Consider the following 22,387-nt stretch of genomic DNA (forward strand, 5'->3'; position numbering starts at 1 on the left):
GTTGTATGGACACCATAAAAAGCCGATGAAATTTTTTGAAAATTTTTCGTCTTTTTTTTTTTTTTTTTTCTCACGTAATACAGCATAAAGCATAAAGTAGTTATTAAATTCGTATCGTCACCAACGCTTTTACTTTTGTTCTTGTTCTTGTTCTTTTTCTTGTTCTTGTTTTTACTTTTCACTTGGCTTTATATTTTATATGCTCCATTTTTCACTTGCCCCATTCTCCATTTTACTCTCTTTTTGACTGCCAGCTAATTGTAGCACATAAATTCAGAGTTAAAATGTTTTATAAGTTTTTCAAAAAAACGAATGTTCTCTTTTTTGTTCCTCTCTTCAAATGTGTATATGCTGAGTAATTGAAGTTTCCCGTTGTCACTGCAGCGATGAACTATACGAATTGGACTTTTTTTGGAGAGCGTAAAAGCTTTAAAACTTCCTTAAAACGAAAAAGAAAAAAAGAAAAAAAGCAAAAAAAAAAAAAAAAATTATATAAATAAAATAAAATTGAATAAAATAAAATGAATAACATCAAATGAATAACATCAAATGTTTAAAATAAAATGAATAAAATAAAATGAATAAAATAAAATGAATAAATTAAAATAAAATTCGCCTTGCATTTTTTTGGCATACCTTGTGTATTTTTTTTTACTTCATTCCTTGTTTTATTTAATTCTTTCCTTCTTTATTTTATTTTATTTTATTTTATTTTGTTTTATTTTATTTTATTTTATTTTGTTTTATTTTATTTTGTTTTATTTTGTTTTATTTTGTTTTATTTTGTTTTATTTTGTTTTATTTTGTTTTATTTTGTTTTATTTTGTTTTATTTTATTTTTTGCTAAGAGCGATACACATCCCGTTTGTCCTTTAGAGCAAAAATAGCAACAACATGGAGTACAACTTCCATGCAGTTTCCAGTTATGCTAATTGTAAAACGCCTTTTTTTTTTTTTACTATTTTTAAAATAGCTATTCATAAAGGACACTGTATCAGTCACGTACATGAAAACGTTACGTGTTGATGAATGCATATCCCCCCTTCCTAACCGGCAATATCAGCTCCTTTTTCCTGTGTAAAATTAGGATATAAAAACATGACCGACTACAAAACTGCGATAACTTCCATCGAGGAAATGAAAAATATTTGCAGTGAACTTCTAAATGCTAAGGAAGACCAAGTGTATAATAAACTTAGTTTATATTACGAACTGGAAGAGAAATTAAAAAAAGTGCAACCTGTTATTACGCGTATAAGACTACGAAGGAATGAAACACAAGAGGAAAAAAAAATTTATGGTGAAAAAATGATTAAAAATGTTGATCTATTATTAGAAAGATATGATACATTATATACCATCTATGAAGAAGAATTAACCGTATTTAAGGAAAATTATGAAATCGAAAAAAATAAAATTATTGAAAAGAAGTTATTACAAGAACAGGTAAAAAAAGAGTATGAAGAAGAACTGCTTAACAGGGGTAGAATTAAAACAAAACTAGAGGAACAAGAAATACAATTAAGAAACCAAGAAAAATTAAAATTCATAAAAGGAAAGGAGGAACAATATGAAAAGAGAACAAACCAAATGGAAACAATCAAGGAATTAATACGACAAAAATGCTATTTCCTGTATGAAGAAATATGCAGTGCATGTGACAGGGAAGAAGCCATAAACTACATATATTCGCAGCTGGGTGTACCCTCAGATAAAAACAAGTTTAGTAGCGATACAGTCAATAACGGAGGAAATCCCTTCAACTGTGTGCACCTCATCGACTGCTTATACCTGATATACAAAAACAACGAGTTCCACCTTTTTAAGGAAGCAGTAAAAAACATCATCGAATATTTAGAACAATTAGTGAGAAACATAGACAACGAACAACTAAAACTAATAAATCTTATGAATAAAACTTTTCAACATAACATTTTGTCAAAAAAAGGTACATTATTTGTGTTCATACTTATAGGATATAGTCTTAAAAGATCGCATGATATAGATTATGTTTTAAAAAAAATAAACAGAGAAATTAATGAAGAAAATATTTACATATATCTTGAAGAGCCAAACATAGCTACTGATTATACAAAATGGAAAAAGTGGTTTGACAATATTCAATTGTCTATAAATATTTTGTGCACTTTCTTTAGACACATTAATAAATATTCAGATATACCAGATGATGAAAAAGTCAAATCTGTTTTTTTATTTTTGAAGGAAAAATTCGAAAATAATTTTCAAGGGGAAGATATGTAAAAAGTTAAGTGGTTTCAAACTGGGGTTATAGTTTATCGGACGAGGGGAAGAGCTGCGTGGAGTGTTCCTTATATTTGCAAAAAAAAAAAAAAAAAAAAAAAAAAAGAGAGAAGTAGGGAATTGAGCAGTTGGAAAAGGAGGAATATACAATTGACGAATTCGAAGTAAAAAGAGGAAAAGTTGATGAGTGAAAAAAATGGGAAAATATGGTGTACATAAAAAGCGAATAAATTGTGGAAATAAAAAAATGAGATAGTTTTCCTCAACATGCATGAACAAAATGCGAAGATTTTTGGGGGGACAAGCTTTGAAATAAATTGGACAAATTAAGCAGGGAAGTGCATTCCCCCCGCCCCATCTTCATATATAGACACATATACATGTGGGCATATATACGTATAGCCTCACATACACATGGGCATATATACGTATAGCCTCACATACACATGGGCATATATACGTATAGCCTCACATACATATGAGCATATATACGTATAGCCTCACATACACATGGGCATATATACGTATAGCCTCACATACATATGAGCATATATACATATAGCCTCATATACACATATCCTCATATACACATAACCTCATATACACATAACCTCATATACACATAACCTCATATACACATAGCCTCATATACACATAGCCTCATATACACATAACCTCATATACACATAACCTCATATACACACAGCCTCATATACACACAGCCACATATACACAGAGAAGGATAGGCATCTCTCCCCCCGCGTACTTCCCCCATTTTTGCAAAACATTTTGACAAATTTATTTCCCACTATTCAATATATTGGACACTTTTATCAGCTCACTGAACTTTGCACACACATGATAATCTGTCATTTTATTTGTAATATACGTTTTTGATATATTAATTTCAACAATTTTTTTTTTTTTTTTGCTAGCGAAATAGCATAAATTGGTAGCTGTGGACACTGTGGAAGAGGTCCCAATAACTAAAAGTAAATCACATTGCATTATTTCTTGTTCAGCTTTTTTTAAAAGACTGTTTGATATAACTTCCCCAAATAAAACGATGTTTGGTTTAAATATTCCACCACATGGACATTCAGGTGGTAACTGATGCATAAAATGAGATGTTTTCTGTAACATGATTTTATTTAATTTTACCGTTTTATTACATGTACAGCACAAAGCTTCAAAAACATTACCATGCAAGGGAATTACTTTTGTGTTCCCACTTTCTTCATGTAAACCATCAATATTTTGTGTAATCACTGATTTCAAATATCCTAGATTTTCTAATTTTGATAAAGCTATATGCCCTTGATTTATTTCTATTTCATAATCTGATGATATATCTCTTATTACTTCCCATATTTTTTCAGGATATTTCCAAAATCCCCAAATTGTTCCATATATTTTAGGGTCATATTTACTCCATATGGAATTGTTCGATCCACGAAAACTTGGTATATTACTTTCGGCAGACGTACCTGACCCCGTTAATGCGACTATGTATTTGCAGTTTTTTATTATCTCGGCTAGCTCTTCCAGAGTTATATTTTTGGTGTCATTTTTTAAAGTTGATATCATTAAGTTTCCCATCGTTTTGCTACTTTGTGCTGTGTTTAACTACCTTGTGTTATGCTATGGTACTCTGTGATATGCTTTATTTTTCTTTTATGTCTTTGCTCGAGGGCCCTTGTTAAACTGGCTTCCCAGAATTTGTAGCAAAAACGTGTGTGTGTGTGTGTGTGTGTGTGTTGCACACCCTGGATGTATACATTACATATTGTGTTCGTATAACTGTGGAGGAGCTTTTTTCCTTTTTCGTGGTTTTTCCTTTATAGTTCGTTTTTATTTTCTCATTCGTTTTTACTCTACCGTTCGTTTTTATTTTATCATTCGCTATTATTTGATTCGTTCTAGGCGCACATCAACTTACGCAACATATGTGTATATGTATTTATACGTAACACGTGCCTTATATTAAAAATCATTTAGTTTCACTTTTTTAAAAAATCATACGAAGCAGAAAAAGAAAAGAGGAACATGCAAAATGTTCATTAACAAGCTGAAGAATTACCAAGTTAAAAAAAAAAAATTTTTTTAAATAAAAATATTGCTCAGTCAGAATTTTTATACACCTTCACTTGACACAGTGTACCATATATTATATGTTAAAATGCGAACATGTTGTTTATACAAAATGGTTAATGTATAATTGTAATTATAATTTTTTTTTATTAATGACAAAATGATTTAATTTTTTTTTTTTTTAACCTCTGCAACATTTTCATTGAAAAACCTTGTATTATTTAAATACCTGAATGTGCAAAGAATATTTTTATTTTGTGCTAAATTTACCATATAGGTATATATATTATAAATACATTAACATGTCAGCATGTTGAAAAGTAAAAATAAAAAAAAAGGAACTCATTACCAGTACTCAAAAAGGAATACCTTTTTTTTCAACTCTCTTAAAATTTTATTGCATGTTCATGAAAAAAAAGTTAAATATTATTCAGAAAATGTGTTAAGTCCTTTCCAATCGTTAAATTCAACATGTTCATGAAATTTGTTTAGTTCATTATATTCATTTTTTTTTTTTTTTCCTTACAATTTTTAGTACATTTTATCTTTTCGCCTTACATGTTAATAACGAAAATATGAACATATAATAATATTTATTCACGGAAATTTCTAGGACAACAAAAATAAACAAAAAAAAATTAGCAAACAAGATTAAATTTATTTAAATAACAAATGGGCAAATATTCGTAAATAGCAAGATATGCAAAACGGAAATAAGAAAAAAAAAAAAAAAAATGAAAAATTTTTATATTTCTTATTTCTTTTTGAACCATGTAATATATAGTATATTTTATTATTCTACATATTTTCTGTATACGAAAATTTGTATTTTTAAGGATAAATAAATATTAATAACGTAAAAGAGTACTCATTTACACACAAAACATCTTTTTAAATTCAATACCATTTTCAAACAAAATGCGTGTGTGTGCACACATGTACACTTATTTGCATGTTATATCTATGTACATTTTCCTTTATAAAAAAAGGGGAAAGCAACTTCATCATTTTTATCCACAATCCCGCACAAATTGATAAACACTTAAATATATATACGCATATATACATTTATATACTTATTTACCTGCACGCACTTTTCCGCTTGTGCTAATTTATATTTTTAATGTTCCCCTCCGTTTTGTTACAGCAAAATCAACATTACTTAACGAGAAGCTACCCAAAAGGCGTTGAAAATACCGGGAATATAGAGAGGTGAATCAAACAAGCCATCTCGTATAGGCATTTCATTCCTTATGCTTTTTTCTTTAAAAAAAAAAAAAAAACAAACAAAAAGAAATTTCCCTACAAGAATAGCAAAGAATGACTCTTCATTTAGGTTAAAAACGAAATAACGAAATAATATAGAAAAGAAATTAAATCGTTGAGTGTAGTTTAACCATACTAATTTTTTACAAATAACACTGTAATAATTTTGCTTAAAGTACAACTTTTTCTTTATTTGATCTTTTTTCTTAAATAACTTTTTCATATACAACCCCCCCTTAATATGTATACGTATACAAAGTCTGCATGTACGTATGTATTTATATATATACATATACACATACATATATATATGTATATATATGTACTTATTTTTATTAATGGATACTTATTTAAAAGAATGATTGTTCAAATAATATTTTATTTATTGTTTTTTTATACATAAAAAAAAAATTAATTAAATGGTTTTATAATCATGTTATCCTTTTTTTCAAATTTTACAAAAGTTTCTTTTTTTCTTTTTTCCTTTTTTTGCACAAAACACTGCGTGTTATTTTAAAACATTAAAGTAAATAAAATAAAACATAAAAAAAAATAAAAAAATTGAATGTAAAATATATAAATAACATATAAATATAAATAATACAATATGCTATTTTGCATACATTATGTATTATGTTGTTTTTTCAACATACAAATTGTACCTCTCAATTTTTATGTTACAACCATTCTGCTCATATAAAAATTAACTTCCCTTATTTTTCACCTATTTTCACAAAAACTGTATTTCCTACATTTTTTTATTTTCGTAAATATTTTTTCTTTTTTTTTTTCTTTACTTCTTTTTTCCATTACTCCCTAATTTATTTAAGTACTTTTTTCTTGATGTTATTATTCTTTTCCCTAACTTTTCGTTATAGGCTATATAAATTTTTTCATTCATTCGCATATCAATGAAAAAAAAAAAAAATTATATAAGGATGTATACATATTTATGTACGCACATAATTTATGTGTATAAGTGTACGTACATCGCCCTTATGCGAGAATATTATATATATGTACTTATTGGATTGATATAGTATACAAAAAGTTTCCTTAAAATAGTTGTATATTCATCCATGCAAAAAGGCAGCGCTTATTATGTGTAAAAATATGTAATTATATTTTTTCAAAAAAATGTGAAGGGCGGTTACTTACGTGCTAAAAAAAAAAAAATGGATAACTGTTTTGTCATTATAAAGCAATATAGTATATTGTTTTTTAAAAATTATAAAGGTAAACTTGCATGGAAACAAACAAAAAGAAATATTTATTCTACAAAAGTTGCAAGTGGTAAAACTAGTAAAATCAAAATATGTAAGAAGAAATATCATGTAATTTGCATGAAATGAGATTCTTAGGGATTAAAAAAAAAAAAGCTAATTATACTATCCCCGTAAACATATGCTCCATACTTGTCAGTAACACTTTCTATGCATACACTTGCGAAAATGTGTACTGAATGTTAATGAGAGGAGGCTTAGAAGCTTATCTCTTTTTTCTTTTTTTTTTTAATTTTAAGCTTTTTTATGTTTGCGCTTTTTAATCTTTAGTAAGTTTCACTCGGAACATAGACAAGTACATATATATATACTTATATATGCGTACATACAAACATGTGCATATAACCTTTTTCTCATAAACTTCCAGCAAAACCGATTAACGTAACAGTTCATCCTCATGCAACGAATGTAAATCGTCTTTTTTTCATTTTCTTTAAACAAAATGGACGAAGAAATTTTAAACAAACTAACGAGTAGAGAACTGAAACGGGTTAAAAAAAAAAATGAGACAAAATAATATGACAAAGTAGTATTACAAAATAATAATTTTCATCAAATTTTTTTTATCCCTTGTGAAGTTATTTCATATCAGTAAAAGCTACACAATGATTTGTGCATAATTTTATGTTTATCTTCTTTATGTAGACTATTTTAGACAAGGCTAAGAATATTTTATCAGAACGAAAAAGCACTATAAATGAGAATTTTGAAAAGAGCATACATAATGGAAAATTAAATAACAATAGCAGTAGCAATGACAATAACAATAGCAGTAACAATGAGAATAGCAATAGCAGTAACAATGAGAATAGCAATAGCAGTAACAATGAGAATAGCAATAGCAGTAACAATGAGAATAGCAATAGCAGTAACAATGAGAATAGCAATAGCAGTAACAATAACAGTGAGAGTAAATGTAACAGTAATGGACAAAGAGACAAAAAAAGTTATGAAGAAAAATCAAGGCGCGAAGAATTTACATCTGGGGCATTTGAAAAAAAAAAATATTTAGGGAATGAAAATAAAAAATTTTTTAACCTCCAGGAGTTTTCACTCATATATTCAAAGATGGTTTATTTGAACAAAATTGAAAATGTCCACAATAAATTTTTTGTACCTGAATTTGTATAACTTTTCATTTTTTCGATTTATTATTCCTTTTTATTTTATTTTGTTTTATTTAATTTAGCTCCTTGCTCTTCTTTAAACAATTTTGCTACAGTGTGAAATAAACGATCTAGACTATGAGAATATAGAATATGAGTTGTTAATATCTTTCATGAACACGTTTAATAATGGTTACACAATATTCGTTACACGTTATTCGTTATGCGTGAATACGCGCCTACACGTGTGCATGTACTGATGTTCGTGCCTGCAAACATATTCGTGCCAACTGCTTTCTCATGTGCGTACGTGAGTCTTATTTTCGTACTGTGCTTATACGAAATTTCTCTTTTTAATCTATGCAGAGCTAAAATTTCAGTTAAAATTAAATGACAATGATAAACAAGAGGACAAGGAAAACTGTGTGCTTCACAAAATGGCCAAAATATTCATCGATAAACTTATATATTATTGCTCCAATCCTATAATTTTTTTAACACAAAAAGATAACAATAATAACAGTCTATTTGATAATGAAATCATCGGTCAGATTAGTAGCTTTTTTGGTAAGCTCAAAGTGTATGTGTTGCTTGCATCTATTCAATTGTTCGTTTGTTCGTTTGTTCATTTGTTCGTTTGTTCGTTTGTTCATTTGTTCGTTTGTTCGTTTGTTCATTTGTTCGTTTGTTCATTTGTTCGTTTGTTCATTTGTTCATTTGTTCGTTTGTTCATTTGTTCATTTGTTCGTTTGTTCATTTGTTCATTTGTTCATGTATGTACGTCCATTTGTTCATGTATGTACGTCCATTTGAAAACAAGTTAAATACGATTTTTTTCACAGAACAAATAGAACAAAATAGAAATGGGGATATTTTATTTAAAATATGTTTGAGTAAAATACTACAACAAATTTTTAACTTCAAGCCTAATCGTAAACATTCTCAGTGCATACGTCATACATATATATATATATATATCATACATACATATATATCATACATATATATATATATCATACATACATATATATCATACATACATATATATCATACATACATATATATCATACATACATATATATCATACATATAAACAATACTTTTATATGCCCTTAGAACACACATATTTGTGTCATGATTATTTTGTAACCACTAAATAGTTAACATCTTTTTTCATCTTTCGTATAATAACATTGCAATTAACTTGTTTTACTTTCACATTTTTGTTTGTTGGAGTTTTTCTTATAAACATTTAATTTTTTTTTTTTTTTTTTTTTTTTAAATAAATAAGCTGAGGATATGGCTAGCTGGATTTCTAGGCAAGCTTTTGTAGTCCTGGTTAAAATATTAATTGATCAGGATATAAAAAAACATGAACAGTGTAATAACAATCAGTGAGAAAGGAAATAATATGCATACAAGTGTGTGCAGGTGTGCACATATATATATATATATATAGATATATAGATATAGATATAGATATATATGTTTGTATATATTAATACATTTTTGCTCATGTATGCATTAAAACATGACCTATTTGAACTTTAAAAATCGATTTGGCAGGTATTACATACACAGTAGAGTTAATAAAAAAAAATCTGTCAAGCTTAGATTTTTTTCAAGTGGACAACGTTGTAGTTTTGATTGAAATTATCCAATATGCAATCATTTATTTATCGGAAAATAAATATAATACGGTGTGTTACACTTTCCTTACTTTTATAGTTGTTAATTTTTACCAAAGTATTGCATTATTTATGAGTTTTTATATAAAGTGTAGCAATTTTTGTGTTTTATTATATTTTTTTATTTTAATAGAAAAATTGTTCATTTAATAGTGAAAGCTGGTTTGAGGACTTTGGAGATCTTGTATGACCAGATCAGGAAAAAAAAGAAAAATATAAAGAAAAAAAGAAAAAAGGAGAGAAATAAAGAAATATGGAAAAAAAAGAAAAAAGGAAAGAAATAAAGATCAAAAGAACAAATAAACAAATGAACAAATGAACAAATGAACAAATGAACAAATGAACAAATGAACAAATGAACAAATGAACAAATGAACTAATGAACAAATGAACAAATGAACAAATGAACTAATGAACAAATGAACAAATGAACAAATGATTAAAATTGTTTACTATTTCAAACATTCACGTTATGCTTAAATTTCACGTATTTGCCCAATGCAGATAAAGTCCCTAAGGAGTAGTGAATGGAAAATATTTCTAAACCAACTAATAGTCATAGAAACTTTTCTTTATGATAAAAAAAGAGAAGGTACTAAAAAAGTTTTCAATAAATTATATAGACAGCAGATAGAACTCTCAGCTATTAAAAATTGTTCTTATTCCAAATGGTTTAAAATTGAGATGCCCTTGTCAATGAGCTTATTCAAATAAATTCCAACAAGGTAAAAATAAAGTTATACAAACTTGCACGTTTAAAATATTGCTGCATGAGCATTTGTATGTATGTATGTATGTATGTATGCATGTATGCATGTATGCATGTATGCATGTATGCATGAATTTATGTATATATTTACGCATGTGTATACAAATTTCCAATTTTAACTCGTTAAATTTTACTTCTTACTCTTAATTTTTAAGGCGTAATAAAGAAATTTCTTGCAAACAAAACATGCTTATTAGATAAAGCTTAAAAAAAAAAAAAAAAAAAAAAAAATATCCTCTTATTCCATATAACTACAATATCCATTGTGAAGATTTACAGTAAAATGTAAGTTAATTAATTTTTTGATTTATCATTTTTTTTCCATCTTATACACGTATGCGTATAACGTTGTGAAAAGTGGATGAAGAACAAACAAACAAACAAACAAACAAACGAATGAATGAATGAACAGGTGAAAACTGCTTTACACACATTCAAAAATAGCCTCAATCTCCTTTCGAAAAAACTTGATAAAAATATATTTCCACATAACTGTAATTTTGTTTGTCTTTATAAATTTTAAATACTAACAGAACTTTTAAGAAAGGCCTTTGAAGGTGAAGATATGTACGATATAGCGAAAACACCTTTAAAGCTTATTTATTCACATTTAACATGTACACATGTACATGTACATATAAAAAATAATTTAAATGGTAACATTAAGGTGAAAGGGTACTAAGTTTTAGTCTACTTTTACTATATCTTGTTTGCAGTATTTTGTTCACAGCATTTTGTTCACAGCATTTTGTTCACAGCATTTTGTTCACAGCATTTTGTTCACAACATTTTGTTCATAATATTTTCAGAACATTTTGAGTTCTAATATTAGGTCCAATTTTTGTTCATATGATTAAAACATTCATCATTTTTAAAGGAATGCTTTATGGCTCTTTATGTTATGGTTAAATTTCGCACGAAAAAAGGAGCGCTCTGCGTAAGACTTCACGTATATATGTACAAATGTATACCTGCATAAATATATACCCACATAAACATATACATATATAAAAACATGCATACACATGTATATGCATAACTGTGTTACGTTACGTATGGCAAATAATATCAAATAAACTGAAGAGCATATCCATATATTCAGAATTTTTTGTGCTTCAAATTTTCGTTTCGAATTTTCCATAATACTGTCATTTTCCTTCTGCGTGTAAATAATAAATATTTACATATTCATACTTGTAAATACATGTACAACTAATATATATATATATATATATGTATAACTATATACATATTACATATTTTGCGTTTATAATTACCTATAAATGTTTTGCTTATATTTTATATAATTACATATATATTAGTTTTAAATTTATGTAATTTGGTTTTTAACACTTGTATTAAAATTATTTCATATGTTCGAATCTTTTTTTTTTTTTTAAAAAAGAATTCTTAATTTTACTGCAGTAAAAGGTATTTTTTATTTTTATTTCTATTATTTTTCTGAGCTTTTTTGGTAAAAATTAAAACATTTTAATTTTAAAAAGTATAATTAAGAATTTTCTTCTTTTTTCATCTTTTTTTTTCTTTTTGCTTCTCTTTTCTTCTTTTTTCTTCTTTTTTCTTCTTTTTTCATTTTTACTTGTTTTTCATCCTTTTTTTTCTTTTTGCTTCTCTTTTCTTCGCTTTTCTTGTTTTTCCTTTTTTTCCATTTTTGAATATATTTTTAAGCTTCTATTTTACAAGATAATTGTGAGTATAATTTTTTTAATTTTTTTTTTTTATAAACATTTTTTTTTCCGTCCTTTACATTTTTTTAATATTTAAAAGGTGTGTTGTTAGGAGAATATATGGCTAATACTTAAGCATATTTTTCATTCATGTTTCGTATTATTATGTACTATACGCGTATACATATAATATACGCATATATATGTATATATATGTATATGTACACTGTTTAGAGTAAAATTATATGCTAATAAAATATTGTAACATACCAAATCAAGTTGAATATAATATTTCAACCTTTTTTTTTTTAGTAGACCGTTTTATTTACCTTTCCCATTTATATGTTTTTATTCTGAACGGCGCAATTTTGCCTTGCCAGTCATAATTTTGCAAAAGTGCGTAGGATTATATATGTGAAAATATATGTCCATACACGTATATGCGACAGGTACATACGTACAGATGCATACATACATATATACACATACGTACGTACCAACCCATATAATTATGTACATATATATATATATATATATATATATATATAATGTGAGTACTTAAGCTCATATTGACTTATTAAGTGACAGCAGGTGGGCCGCGTTCTTCACATTTGATGAAAAGGGAATCCGACCGTTTATATGTACAAAAACGAATGTACAGTTTTATATACATATTATTACAATCTTTTGATAACAGTAGTATGATTACAATCGTATATATATATATATATATATATATATATATGCATACAATATGTACATATAATACATGTTCCTTTTATTTCCCCCCCTCCTTTTTCTCTACCCATCTTGCTTATCATTTTACCACGCACATATTTCATTTTTTTTTTTTTTTTTTTTTTTTTGTTGTACTGCGCATTTAAGGTTAAACATTACGCGTGTGTATGTATGTATGTATGCATTCATGTATGTAATATATATATGTACAAGCCCATATGTAGTGTTCTGTGCTTAAATACCATATGTATTATAATGTACATTAAAGTAAAAATAGTGCGAAGAGGGTATAAGTGAAATAAAGAGTGTAAAAATATTAACGACCAACAAATCAAACTCCTCGATGAATGAAACTAATAATGAGAAATCTAAACGAAATTTAATTGAGAAAGTAAGTAGTGAAAAAGATAATTCGATTAATGAAGGAGTGAATATACCGACTGACCAAAGAGCTAATGAGAGCAAAGGTTTCAGTAACAGTTACGAAAATTATGGCAGCAGTATGAGTAGCAGTAATAACAACAGAAGCAATACTGGAAGTACTAGCGGTAATAATGTAGGCAGTACTAGCGGTAATAATGTAGGCAGTACTAGCGGTAATAATGTAGGCAGTACTAGCGGTAATAATGTAGGCAGTACTAGTGGTAATAATGTAGGCAGTACTAGCGGTAATAATGTAGGCAGTACTAGTGGTAATAATGTAGGCAGTACTAGCGGTAATAATGTAGGCAGTACTAGTGGTAATAATGTAGGCAGTACTAGCGGTAATAATGTAGGCAGTACTAGTGGTAACAACATAGGAAGTAGAAACAGTAACAGCAACGGTGGGGGGGAGAGACGCGTAAGTAGTTTCAAGGAGGGAAACCCCAACGGCAAAGATACTGCATCGACGAAAAAGTTAGAGAGCGGTTTAAATGAAGAGAAAGAAACAAAAAAGAATTACATGCAATATGATGATGGTAATCCAGAAATAAATTTTTTTATTAATAAAGATAATTTAAAAATAGCTAGATATGCATGGAAGGCAGAAAACCCTAAAGCGTATGTATTTGCTTTACATGGAATTACATCACATCTGAGAAACGAATATTTAAATTATATGGGTAGACCTGCATGGGTTGATCAAAGAAAGGATGAACACCGTGAAAAAGGAAATAATGAAAAGGAGGGATCATTAAGAAGAGGGTTCATTAAAATAGGGGGCAACTACCTTAGTAAAAGCGGGTCTGTAAAGGAGCACGAGAAGTATGTGATTCCTAATGGCAACGACTGCAACGACTGCAACGACCGCAACGACCGCAACGACCGCAACGACTGCAACGACTGCATTAATGGCATCAGCAATGGAAATTATAATAACAGCACCAGTAATAATAATAATGGTAACATAGGTGGTAGTGCGCGTGTCAATGCTCCCGGTAGCGCTAATATAAGGGCGTTGAGCTTCTCCTCGGGTAAAGTAAGACAAAGATCGTACGATCGAGAAATGAGGAGCCAGAGTAATACAAATTCTTCGGATGAAGAAGAGGAGGAGTACGATGATGATGATGATGATGATAATGACTCTTCGTCTTTATCATGCAGTTCATCCGAACTAGGGGATAAGAGAAACTTAGAAAAGAAGTTAACAATGTTTTTGTCCTGCTCATCTTGTATTTCAAATTTAAATGAAACGATGAATCATGTGAACAGCAAATTCAGTGAGGGTGCTTTAAATAGTGGTAACAGTAATAACTATAACTGTAACTATAGCAACAGTAACATTAACAGCAATAGTTTTAATAATACAAATAGCTTCAATAATAATAATAATAATAATAATAATAATAATAATAATACTGATACTAATACTAATACTAATACTAATTATTATTATAAATATAACTATAACGATGATGATGAGTGTAGTGATAACGCTATAGACGACGAAAATGTATTGTTACCTAATAAGGCGGATGTAACAAAGCATTATGACTCAAGTGTATATTACTGCTCTATGTGTGGCATATGTGAATACTGTAATTGTGGTGTAAGAACATTATCATATAAAAATAGTTGGATAGAAATGCTAAATGAAAATGATTTTTCGTTTGTTGGTATTGATAATCAGTCACATGGATTATCAGAAGGATTTAAAAACTATCGTTGTTATATTGAAGATTTCGATAATTTCATCCTGGACGCTGTTCAAGCTTTAGAAATATTTGTTAATGAATGGAAAGAAAGAAATGAGTTAAAGCCAATAATTATTATGGGTTTATCTATGGGTGGTTGTATAGCCTTAAAATCGTTAGAATATATATATAGATCTAATAAAGAATGGAAATCATATATAAAATCTTTAGTATTAGTATCACCTATGATTAGTTTAGGTAAACAAAAAAACAAAATTAGTAATAGACTTCTAATATCAGCAACGAAATTTCTTAAATACTTCTTCCCACTACTTCCAGTTAATGTAAAAGAAAGTAATCCCATGTATCCATGGATTAAACATGATTCGGAAATTGATCCATATCAATATTGTGGGCCCTTAAGAGTACGAATAGCAGCAGAATGTGTCGGTGCAGCTGACAGTTGCTTGACGTATAAAAATTTAAAATATATAGAGGATGGAGATGTTGATATTATAGTGATTCAGTCCAAACATGACTGCATTGTTGATCCCAGTGGTGCTATCCATATGATGAGGAGACTGCTCCGTATATATGACAAGAAAAAGGGCAAAAAAAGGAAAAAAAAAAATGCTGATTGGGATAGAATGAAGCGAGGCGTTAATAGTAGAGTAAGCACCAGTATTAATGGAGGTGTTAATGACGGCGTTAATTGTAGCGTTAGTAAGAACCGTCTCATGTTCTTAAATCAAATTAGCAGTATGAAAAGAGACGCTGAGGGTACACTACATGAAGGTAAGGAAGCAAATGATGATATCATGTGTTGCAAAGAGAATGTAGATACAACACCCTCCAATGAAAGACAGAAAGACATGAAGAACAGTGTAGAAGGGTATATAGGAAGCCCAGGTAAGGGTAACAGTAATGATGGCATCAATCTTGTTAGTGTATGTCGTTCTAGTGATAACAATACATGCAGTAGCAAGAGGGCTAGTGTGAATACAGAAATAGGAAAAGGGGAACGGAAATCGCATATAGGTAGTTTTGCTCACTTATACGAGAAGAAGAATATTCTGTCAAGTTTAGTATATTCCCACGAATCATTTAACCGAATAAATAAAAATGATGAAATTTTCCCCATTTCAAATACCGAAAACGACATAAAGAGTGAGAGAATTATATGGAATACATTTGATTATGGTTATTATAAATCTTTTAAATTAAAAAAAAATATAAAAAATAAAAATCATTCTTTATCTAGTGATGAGGAATTTAAAAATCTAAGTGTTTATATTTTAAGATATGGTTGTCATACCTTACCAGGGGAACCAAACACAAGAGAAACAATCTCGCTTTTGGTGGATTGGCTCAATGATACATGCCATAAATACATTTACAAAAAGTGAAGCTGCGCGCCCAAAGTCGATCAGTGGCATGGATAGCAGCACGACCAGCAGAACGACCAACAGAACGACCAACAGAACGACCAACAGAACGACCAACAGAACGACCAGCAGAACGACCAGCAGAACGATCAGCAGAACGATCAGCAGAACGACCAGCGGAACGAATAACAACACACGCACATGTAAGAAACAGCTGTTAATATTTTCACCTATTCGATTTTTTAACACTACCCTCTTCCTCTATTTATTATTAACCGTTCTTAGGTTTACTACTCTGTTGTAAAGTGCGGTATGTATGTACGTATATGGGGTGTATGTGTGTAACCCTGCATGCCCCTTTTTCTTGTGTGCAATTACGAGTCTACCAATTTTGCATTTTATCTACTCATATTTTTTTATAAATGTATTATATTATACTGTTATATGTGTGTATTTCTGTTGTATGTACGATATATATTTTACTAAATTTTTATTTTTCAAATTTTTTATTTTTAATAAATATAGTCTGTACTTGTTTTTTTTTTTTTTTTTTTTTTTTTTTGTGAGAACAATTCTATGCTTTAATATTTCTTGAAGCATTATTTATATACATGCGCAGGCAAAAGAAGTAAAATGGTATAAAATAAAATAAAAAGAGTATAACAAAATGAATATAATAAATATAACAAAATACATGATGATGCGCAATACATAATACACTTATCAAATGAGATGGACCCCTGATACATGTAAATTATTTTGCTTTTTAAGTATTTTCAAGCTTTTCGTTTGTTCAATTTTTTTTCGTTTTTCCTTTTATTTTGTACCTTCCTGTACTCACGCGTATTCCGCAAATGTGTATATATATGTATGTATTATATGTACATGTATGCAGTATGTATTGCTTATATATCAAATTACCCATACACGTATATCTATGTATTCTCCTTAACCTGTGTATTTTTATTTTTTTTTTTTTTTTTTTAATTTCAACGACAAAAATTAAAAAAATTATAAAAAGATAAAAATTAGATATATAATATATATATATACCCCCGCATGTCTGTACCTCAGTACAAAATATTTTGGTTTACTAAATATCCGTTGATCTGTTTATTTTTTATTTTTTTTTTTTTTTTTTTTTCCAGCCGCATGTTTTAGTTACACACAACGTAATACATTACATTAATTTAACATATATATATTAGCCATTTTAAGAAAAATATATTTATTCTTGCGTTTTTAAGGTAGTACCCCCTTAATGTCTCCATGTGTGCTTTGCACACCATACGTATATATACATACATATATATATATATATATATATATATATATATATATATATATATATATATATATACATATATTTGTATTCATATGTATATATTCTTATGTTGTACATGTACGTATTGTGTATGTGTGCACTGACCTTCATTCCGTAAGGAGTTCTTTTAATTTTTTAAAAATATTATAAAGCGCTACTTCATACACGCAGACTCATCAAGTCTTATAAAACTTAAATCGAGCTGTTAAAAAATAGACTACAATAATATATTGTAATAATGCAGTGTAGTAAAGTACTGTAATAATGCAGCGTACTTTTTATAAATACTAAATTTTGAATAATCTTTATTGTTGTACAGGGAAATGAACAGATTTTCTCACCTCCTTTGTCAGGCAAAAACATATACAACCTGACATATACAAACCTACATATGCACACATACTGCATATATATATATATATATAAACATACATTTAGATTTGCTTATGATAGGTTCCACCTGCATAGTCGATATTGTATTCTTTGTCATCCCCTATTACACCAATTTTTTATATCGGCTTTAGGATTCTACACATTATGCCGTATGATATTTTGTTTTTTATTTTTTATCATATATTTATCATTTTTTATTTTTTACCTTTTTTTTTTTTTTTTTTTTTTTTTTTTTCTAAATTACCAATGAACAAGGAAAAAATACTCGAATATGAAGCATAACATAAAGTAGGTATCTATTTAAACTCACTGCAGTGTTACTATTTTGTTCTTTTTCTTCTTATGCTTTTCCATATCCATCTCTTTTTCCTTTAATTTTTCCTTTAATTTTTCCTTTAATATTTCCTTTAATTTTTCCTTTAATTTTTCCTTTAATTTTTCCTTTAATTTTTCCTTTAATTTTTCCTTTAATTTTTCCTTTAATATTTCCTTTAATTTTTCCTTTAATTTTTCCTTTAATTTTTCCTTTAATTTTTCCTTTAATTTTTCCTTTTGTTTTTCCTTTAATTTTTCCTTTAATTTTTCCTTTAATTTTTCTTTTTATTTTCTCTTCTATATTTCTTCTATATTTCCTTCTATGTTACCTTCTCTTTTTATTTTGCTTTTGTATTTATTCAGTGTAATAAGTAAAAAATAAAGCAAATATAAGCAAAAAAGAATATAACATATATAAAGTATGAATGGAGCGTGCGTTCTCTATAGTGAAGCCTATACTTGTAAACAAAATGGATTGTAAAAAAAAAAAAAAAATTAAAATAATGAAAAATTGCAAAAAATTATGAAAAATATTAAAATAAAGTTGACGTTGAAGAGATATATCTCAAGATTTTTTCTTAAAAAATAGCGTATATACATATATATAAGTACAAACTAACCTTAACGATTATAAAATACGGCAAAGTCATTTTTTATAAATTTTTTTTTTCCTGGCAACTGCGAAACAGAGAAAACACGCCAAGGGGAGTTCTACGGTTATCTATATATATATATGTATATATATACATATATATAATATATATATATATACATATACATATATATATATATATATGTATATATATGTATATGTTTGTATATGTATATGTTTGTATATGTATATGTTTGTATATGTATATGTTTTTATATGTATATGTTTGTATATGTATATGTTTTTATATGTATATGTTTGTATATGTATGTATTTTTTTTTTCCCCCTTTTCCTTTTTTCTCACATTCTGCGTGATTTGAAAATATTCTTAATAAACAAAAAAAAAAAATTTAAATGAAATGAAATTAATAGAAGAAGAGTAAAAGATGCTGAACATTTGAATTTTTCCCCGGTAAGCTTTCACCCCTAATAGGGCATATATATAAACGTGCGTTTATGTAATATCACATGAATGCATACATATATGTATGTATACCTAGACGCATTATAGTTGAGCTATTTATCTTTTCAATTAACAAAGCACTGTCAAAGCGAGGAGTGGCAGGTATTAATGCCTACGCCTCATACGTATTATTATGTGCTCCTATAAGCCCATATGCTTATATACGCACATGTGTACACCTTTGCATTGCATTTATATGCCTATGAATGAATAACAGAACGAAAGGATGCTGAACCATCTACGAACAATATCATGGGGAGGGAAACTTAAAGGGAGCAATAAAATAAAAGTGTTGAAGGACAACTTGAAACGTTTTACTGCTCTTTTGAGAGTAAATGAAAATCCTTTTAAGTATATTTTTTTTCCTAAGAAACCAGTTTATGTAGGATCGAATAGATTCTTCTTTAGTAAGCAAAATGAAAATGACAATAAAAGTGTAGGCACCAAGAATGCAGTTCCATATGATAATATAAAATGTACCTTTATGTTTAATAAAAGTAAATGGTTTAAGTCTTATGTTAATATTAATTTTTTTGGGAAAAAGAAAGAATTTGACAAAAATAAAAATATGTGTTCGAATAACACTATATCCGGGTTAAGTGAAAATTTGGCGGGAGGAGAAAAAAATATTTTTGAATATGGTCAGGTCGATGAGCATAAATATTGCAGCAGGGAAAAACGAAGGTATGGAAAGGTCAATGGCGTCAAAAGTGAAGGGAACATTCGGGAAAATAGAAGAGATAATGACAAATATGAAGGAACAACCGCTGACAGTAACGAGAGCAAAAGAAAAGGAAGAAGTGATTGCAAAAGTAAAGTAAGTAATGAAGGGAACCATGCCAGCAATAACGTCCTGCACACTAGCCGAAACATAGTGGATGAAAGGGGAGAACGAGGGGAAAACGTTAATGGGCAGCTTCAAAACATAGCAGGGGATACTAACGATAATGAAAAGGGGAAAAAAAAAAAAATTATTCTTTTTAAAGGAACGTACTTTAAAAATGTACATTCGTTATTATTGTCCAAAAAAATTAAAGAGACGTTAACAAACTTAAAAAGTAGACATGGATATAAAATAATTATGAAAAGAATAAAAATTGAAAAAAAAAAAATTAATTATATATTGACAAAATATCATATTATTAGTACAGGAAATGTTAAATATAATTTGAATGAACATATTTATAGAAAAGCTGTAATTAATACAAAAACTAAAATTTTTACTTTTTTAAAAAGATACAATAATAAATCCCTTATAGATATATATTATGAAGAAAAAACAAAATATAAAGTAAGAAAACAAAAATTATATGAATTACAAGAGAAAATTATTAAAAATTCAAAAATTGCACAGTCAAGTGTTAAAAAATTTTTTAAAAAATATGGATACGTAGGATTAGGAACGTATTTTATTGTCTTCTTAATGACTTTTTGTAGTTCTTATTTTTTTGTGCATTTTAAATATATATCTTTATCTGATTTAAAATATATATCAGAAAAAATGCATTTAAATAAATATATAGATGATGACTTACATAAAAAAATTGATTCTGTTTGGGGTGAAATTCTGTTTGCTTATATCGCTTCAAAAATTGCAGAGCCCCTTAGAATAGTTATTACTATTCTTATAACACCATATATTGCAAAAGTTATTAAGCTAAAAAAGAGGGGTAGACTCAAGTCTCTTTAATTGTAAACAGGGTACCCTTACTTTCTATTCCTTCATTGCGCTATTTTTAAACCGTACTTTTAACGACATATTGGTAGTATTGGTATTATTGGTATTATTGGTAGTGTTGACGTTATTGGTAGTGTTGACGTTATTGGTAGTGTTGTCGTTATTGGTAGTGTTGGCATTATTGGCAGTATTGGTGTAATTGGCAATATTGGCTTTATTGGCAGTATTGGCTTTATTGGCAGTATTGGTGTTATTGGTAGTATTGGTCGTGGTGATTGGGAGTACTAAAAAGTGGGTAATCGTATTGCACATTGTAGAGGTAATGCACGTTGAAGAGAAAAAAAGACAAAATGAAAGCCTAATTGTTGTCGACCCATAGCATACATATATATACACAGCAGGATCGTTTGCCTGATCCCCGTGATATAACTAGTGCAGCACTGTATGATGTGCTAACCCTTCTTTTTTAAAAAAAAAAAAAAAAAATTTCATTTTGTTGATATAGTTACTCTTTTGAAAGGGTATATTTATTCGTAAAAATGTGCTATGTTATGGAAGTTTGTTTTGTTTTTAGCTTTTTTTTTTTTATGCTTTATACTTTTTGTTTTTTTAATTATTTTTTTATTTTTTTATTTTTTTTTCCCCATCTTTTCCCTTCTTTTTGATATAAAACTAAAAACACATGGGGAGTTATAATTTTAAAAAGTTCAAAGTAGCATATACAGACATATGTATGCTTTTATATGTGATTGAACCATTAAAGACGTTTCAAAATAGTAGTGGTAAAATTCTCCAACAAAGAGAAAACTTCTCGTAAAATGGATCGTAACTGGATAGCATACATCTTTTGGAAACATCCTTGCATAAAAGAATATTCATTAAAAGGCAAAATTGTCGAGTCGCAATATAAAATAAGAGCAGAAATAATTTTTAAAGATTCCTGCACGTTATTTTACGTTTTTTACATTCTTTTACATCTTTTACATTTTTTTACGTTTTCCACTTTTTCAGAACGTATACCTTTATATTCCCCTTTGTGTAAAAAGCACGCATAACTCTCAATTAAATTTTAATAGCCTACTTGTAACTGTCCCACATGTGTGCGCAAAATGTATTATACACTCTTTGTGTATTACATTATTTTACAAAAAAAAAAAAAAATGGAAAATTT

The 22,387-nt window shown here is 28.1% G+C and overlaps 6 protein-coding genes across 6 annotated transcripts; 4 read left to right on the forward strand and 2 right to left on the reverse strand.

Annotated features, from left to right (window-relative positions):
- Positions 1-1,098: 1,098 nt before the first annotated feature.
- On the forward strand, positions 1,099-2,262 carry MKS88_004280 (PUB domain-containing protein; the record flags this gene model as incomplete). The annotated part of the gene is made up of 1 exon (XM_067217442.1): positions 1,099-2,262. One exon carries the CDS (start codon positions 1,099-1,101, stop codon positions 2,260-2,262), a length of 1,164 nt encoding a protein of 387 aa, XP_067071870.1.
- Positions 2,263-3,060: 798 nt separating this feature from the next.
- On the reverse strand, positions 3,061-3,861 carry MKS88_004281 (transcriptional regulatory protein sir2a; the record flags this gene model as incomplete). Its single annotated transcript, XM_067217443.1, has 1 exon — positions 3,061-3,861. One exon carries the CDS (start codon positions 3,859-3,861, stop codon positions 3,061-3,063), a length of 801 nt encoding a protein of 266 aa, XP_067071871.1.
- A 3,483-nt stretch (positions 3,862-7,344) lies between these two features.
- On the forward strand, positions 7,345-10,410 carry MKS88_004282 (uncharacterized protein; the record flags this gene model as incomplete). Its single annotated transcript, XM_067217444.1, has 9 exons — positions 7,345-7,392; positions 7,548-8,015; positions 8,125-8,200; positions 8,375-8,575; positions 8,851-8,940; positions 9,300-9,389; positions 9,575-9,708; positions 9,830-9,880; positions 10,201-10,410. 9 exons carry the CDS (start codon positions 7,345-7,347, stop codon positions 10,408-10,410), a joined length of 1,368 nt encoding a protein of 455 aa, XP_067071872.1.
- A 2,824-nt stretch (positions 10,411-13,234) lies between these two features.
- Positions 13,235-16,579, forward strand: MKS88_004283 (alpha/beta-hydrolase; the record flags this gene model as incomplete). The annotated part of the gene is made up of 2 exons (XM_067217445.1): positions 13,235-16,363; positions 16,463-16,579. 2 exons carry the CDS (start codon positions 13,235-13,237, stop codon positions 16,577-16,579), a joined length of 3,246 nt encoding a protein of 1,081 aa, XP_067071873.1.
- Positions 16,580-18,413: 1,834 nt separating this feature from the next.
- Positions 18,414-19,072, reverse strand: MKS88_004284 (uncharacterized protein; the record flags this gene model as incomplete). Its single annotated transcript, XM_067217446.1, has 2 exons — positions 18,414-18,692; positions 19,043-19,072. 2 exons carry the CDS (start codon positions 19,070-19,072, stop codon positions 18,414-18,416), a joined length of 309 nt encoding a protein of 102 aa, XP_067071874.1.
- A 692-nt stretch (positions 19,073-19,764) lies between these two features.
- On the forward strand, positions 19,765-21,228 carry MKS88_004285 (uncharacterized protein; the record flags this gene model as incomplete). The annotated part of the gene is made up of 1 exon (XM_067217448.1): positions 19,765-21,228. One exon carries the CDS (start codon positions 19,765-19,767, stop codon positions 21,226-21,228), a length of 1,464 nt encoding a protein of 487 aa, XP_067071875.1.
- Between the last annotated feature and the right edge of the window lie 1,159 nt (positions 21,229-22,387).

The sequence above is a fragment of the Plasmodium brasilianum genome, chromosome 12, assembly GCF_023973825.1.
Source record: "Plasmodium brasilianum strain Bolivian I chromosome 12, whole genome shotgun sequence".
NCBI classification, from domain to species: Eukaryota; Apicomplexa; class Aconoidasida; order Haemosporida; family Plasmodiidae; genus Plasmodium; species Plasmodium brasilianum.